Here is a 3,953-nt window from a genome sequence, read left to right as displayed (position 1 = left end):
CACACTACCCTGTAAACATTGTTGATCCAGACATTAAAGCTTTCATCATAGAACATGGATCCTGCAGGCCTGTAGGGCCATTTCCACGTGATGAAAACCGTAGAAGTTTTACTGAGTTCTACTATGAGAAACTGTCAGATTGTGGATTGAAAATACCAAGAATGTGGCTATGTTATTCACCAATTCTAAACAAAGCCTACTGTGAACCTTGTTGGCTGTTTGCGGAACGTATTAGAAAAGGTTACCATGAAAGTTGGGCATCAGGAATTTCTGCTTGGAAGGAACTGTCTCGAAAAGTGACAGATCACGAACACAGCACCATACATACAAGTGCTTGTTGCGTGTTTGATCAATGGAGGTTGCATGGAAGAATAGACAAGGATATGGAGAGAGGAATACAAAATGAGAAAAACTTTTGGAAGAAAGTCTTGGATTGTCTGCTAAATGTTACATTGACATTGCAGTTTGTAATTTGCCATTCCATGGCCATCATGAAGTTATTGGGCAGCCGAACAGTGGAAATTTTCTTGCAATTGTTGAGCTCTTGGCTGAATATGATCCTGTTCTTAAGGAACGTTTGGGGAAGGAGTCTGGTGCTGCCAAGTATAAAGTGAAGTACCTAAGTCCAAAAATTCAAAATTAGTTCATTCAGGTACTTTCCTCACATTTGGAGAAGACATTGATAGATGAGATTGCTGAAAAACCATTCTATTCAATCCTTATGGACACGACGCAAGACATTTCTAAGTGTGATCAGATGAGTGAAATTTTCAGATATGTAACTGTAGTTAAGGATGAGAGTGGCAGACCAACAGAGGTACTGATTAAAGAGATGTTTCTTGGATTCCGACGGATCACTGACCAAACTTCCTTGGGACTGTCTGACGAAATTCTTAATGGTTTACAAAAATTTTTTTTTGATGTCTCAAAATGTGTTGGCCAAGGATACGATGGAGCTGCAGCAATGAGTGGCATCTACAATGGTGTCCAAGCGAAGATAAAAAAGGTAGAAGAAAATGCTTTGTATGTCCACTGTGCATCCCATAATCTGAATTTGGGTGTGAATGATGCTGTAGCAGAAATTCAAGATGTTCAAAAGTTCTTTGACGTCTTGCAGAAGTTGTACACTTTTTTTGCTGCTAGCATTAAGCGTTGGAGTCTTCTCGAACCGTACCATGAATTTAAAAGCATGAATGTACATGGTCATCCTAATGTGACATTGAAGAGATTGTGTCCTTCTCGGTGGGCTAGTAGGTTTGATGCTGTAATGGCAGTGCTGCATCGATTTGTTGCAATAATGAAGACGCTAACACCGATTATTTTGCTAGGAAAACCAGATGAAAGAGCTGAGGCTAGCGGCCTGAAAAAAGATATGGAATCTTTTGAATTTGTTTTCATCCTTGTTATTTGGTACAAGGTCCTGAAATCAGTTCAAACAACTTCTAAGTCCCTTCAGGCAAAAGATGTGGACTTATCAAAAAGTGTGAACTTTCTGGCACAGACTACCAATGACATGACTGAACTAAGAAATAATTTTCAGCCAACCAAGGAGGAGGCTGTGGCATTAGCAAAAACTTGGAAGATTGATGCCAGTTTTAGCAGAAAACGCTCACGCGCTGTATCAAAACACTTTGATGATTTGGCCAAACACGAACCCTTCAAAGACCACGAAGATGCTTTTAGAGTTAACGTGTACTATGCCACACTCGATGTAGTTAACGCACAACTCAAAAACAGGTTTAAAGGTATGAGGGAAGTTGTAGACAGATTTGGCATTCTTATACCTGCCAACTTGTTAAAGGCGATAGATGAAGAAGTTGTAAGGTCAGCAAACAAGATTGTAGAATTGTATCCAAAATTTTTGTCAAGCTCATTTGCCGAAGAGTTGCTAACCTTGAGAACTGCACTAAAGGTGGACATTCAGAAGTTAAACAACATAGCTGATTTTGCACATATGCTGATTGTGGAAAACTGTACTATTGCAAGCAGCTTTTGTAACATTTGCACAGCTTTACTATTGTTCTTGACCATACCAGTCACAGTGGCTTCATGCGAGAGATCATTCTCAAAGCTCAAATTAATCAAGAATTACCTTTGAAGCAACATGTCTTAGGAGCGGCTGCAAGGACTTTCACTTTTAAGCATAGAATGTGAGGCAACTAGAAACTTAACATGGATAAAGTTATTGATGACTTTGCTGAAGCCAAGGCACGGAGAAAGAAGTTCAGATAGTTGTCAAAAATAAAAGTATGGTTTTTTTTCTTCACAAGAAATGCTTTTTCGTTTTTAGTTTTACCAAAATGCCATTTTGTGGGGAAGGAGGGGGGGCGCCAGTAACTTTTTGGCAGGGGGGAGCAAAATTTATAGTTACGCCACTGGACCCCTGGGTCCAGGGGGACCCACACCACACACCGTGCACCCATATTGTCTTTGTACTTATCTGTCCATAGTCCATTGCAGAGCAGCACAAATCATTGGGAAAATGGCGGTGGCTATTTTACGGTGACTTGCACATGCGCAGTACTGCTATCCCTGGGAAAACGGCGCAGGCACCATTTTCCCGGAGGCCCGCGCATGCGCAGTAGATTTTGGCACTAAGCCAGAATCGAATGCACCATGGCACCGCCAGAGAGAGGAGGGTGCCTGCACTTTCTGCACACGGGCCACTTCCACTCTAAAACTGCCCATGAAGGGAGAACTGGAATTAGGGAAAAGATAGGTGGATTGTATGTAGGCCATAAGAAGGAGGGCTCCTGGAATGCATTACATCATTCTAAGGACATAAACTTAGAAGTGTCAGGTAATCACAAGGCGAAGGGAGACATTCCCCGCGACAGCAGTAAGTAGAGATCTGATTTATAATCCTTGTGTTAGTATTGTGCAAGTATTTAAAATGGTTAATGAACAGAGAGATAAGCAATTAAAGAGCTATTCTTTAAGAGCATCAGTTTATTTCTTAAATAATACACAAACCGAATATTGTGTCACTATGATAGTGGTACAAAGGGGGATATATGGAGAGAAGTCACTCGTATTCAGATGATGGCTGAAGACACATTCTGGAGTTACTCTCATGAAACAAAGTAATTCCACCATGCTTTAATCAAATCCATTTCTTTATGCTGGCCATTGCTATTGTATTAGCTGTAAAATGATGTAAGAGTAGTTTAATACATTAATTATTTAATTAATGTTATAAGTTTCCACGTAAACTTAGCAATTATTTAAATGATATGTCAATAACCTTACTTAGTAAAGAATTGGCTTTGATTTTTATATGGAAATCAATAACGGATGTTTCATTAGCAATGCCTATGCAAGATCCTACTTATAATGTAGGGAACTTACTGGAATTAAGGGGAACTGTGTACCCATTATAATGCTATATATGTTCAGATATTTAATATGGATATTATCAAAATTCTGGAGGCACTGGGAAACCTATTACGATTAAAGTATTACTAATTATTATGTAACCATCTACCCTTGTAAAATTAAATTTTTATATATTATGGCAAGAATATGTTTTAAGTACTTTTTAGAAATTTAAAGTTTAATATGATTGTATATATAAGACACCCACTTTCTTTCATAAGACACACCCCTGAGGAAGTCACTTTAGACAAACGCGTTAGATGTTTGCGCAGGAGTGACCACAGCTACTGTAGGAGCCCCTGCTGTAGAAACTCACACCCTGTAGTGAGGTGTGACAGTTAATACATACCATCTTACCCTAGTTGGCCACAACTACATGATTGTGTGTAGAGTAAGAATATTTTATGTTTCTTCAATATAATAAAAAAGATTTGAATACTGCACAATGAGTAGCCTGTTACAGTATATTTTCTTCCCATTTTAGAGATATTGGGCCTGATTCAGAGCCGGTCGCTATTTGCGCTCGCTCATCCCGAAAATAGGGGTGGCTGTACAAATGAACCGTTTGCTGTTTGCGG

General features: G+C 39.3%; 1 protein-coding gene across 1 annotated transcript; it reads left to right on the top strand.

The window, feature by feature from the left end:
* The first annotated feature begins 721 nt into the window (after positions 1 to 721).
* LOC148524954 (zinc finger MYM-type protein 1-like) lies at positions 722 to 2,098 on the top strand. Its single transcript, XM_088471353.1, has one exon. It carries the CDS (start codon positions 722 to 724, stop codon positions 2,096 to 2,098), a length of 1,377 nt encoding a protein of 458 aa, XP_088327479.1.
* Positions 2,099 to 3,953: the final 1,855 nt, after the last annotated feature.

This window comes from Taudactylus pleione, unplaced genomic scaffold (assembly GCF_031769625.1).
Source record: "Taudactylus pleione unplaced genomic scaffold, aTauple2 ptg000114l, whole genome shotgun sequence".
Lineage (NCBI taxonomy): Eukaryota > Metazoa > Chordata > Amphibia > Anura > Myobatrachidae > Taudactylus > Taudactylus pleione.
This window is presented reverse-complemented; position numbering and strand designations above follow the sequence as displayed.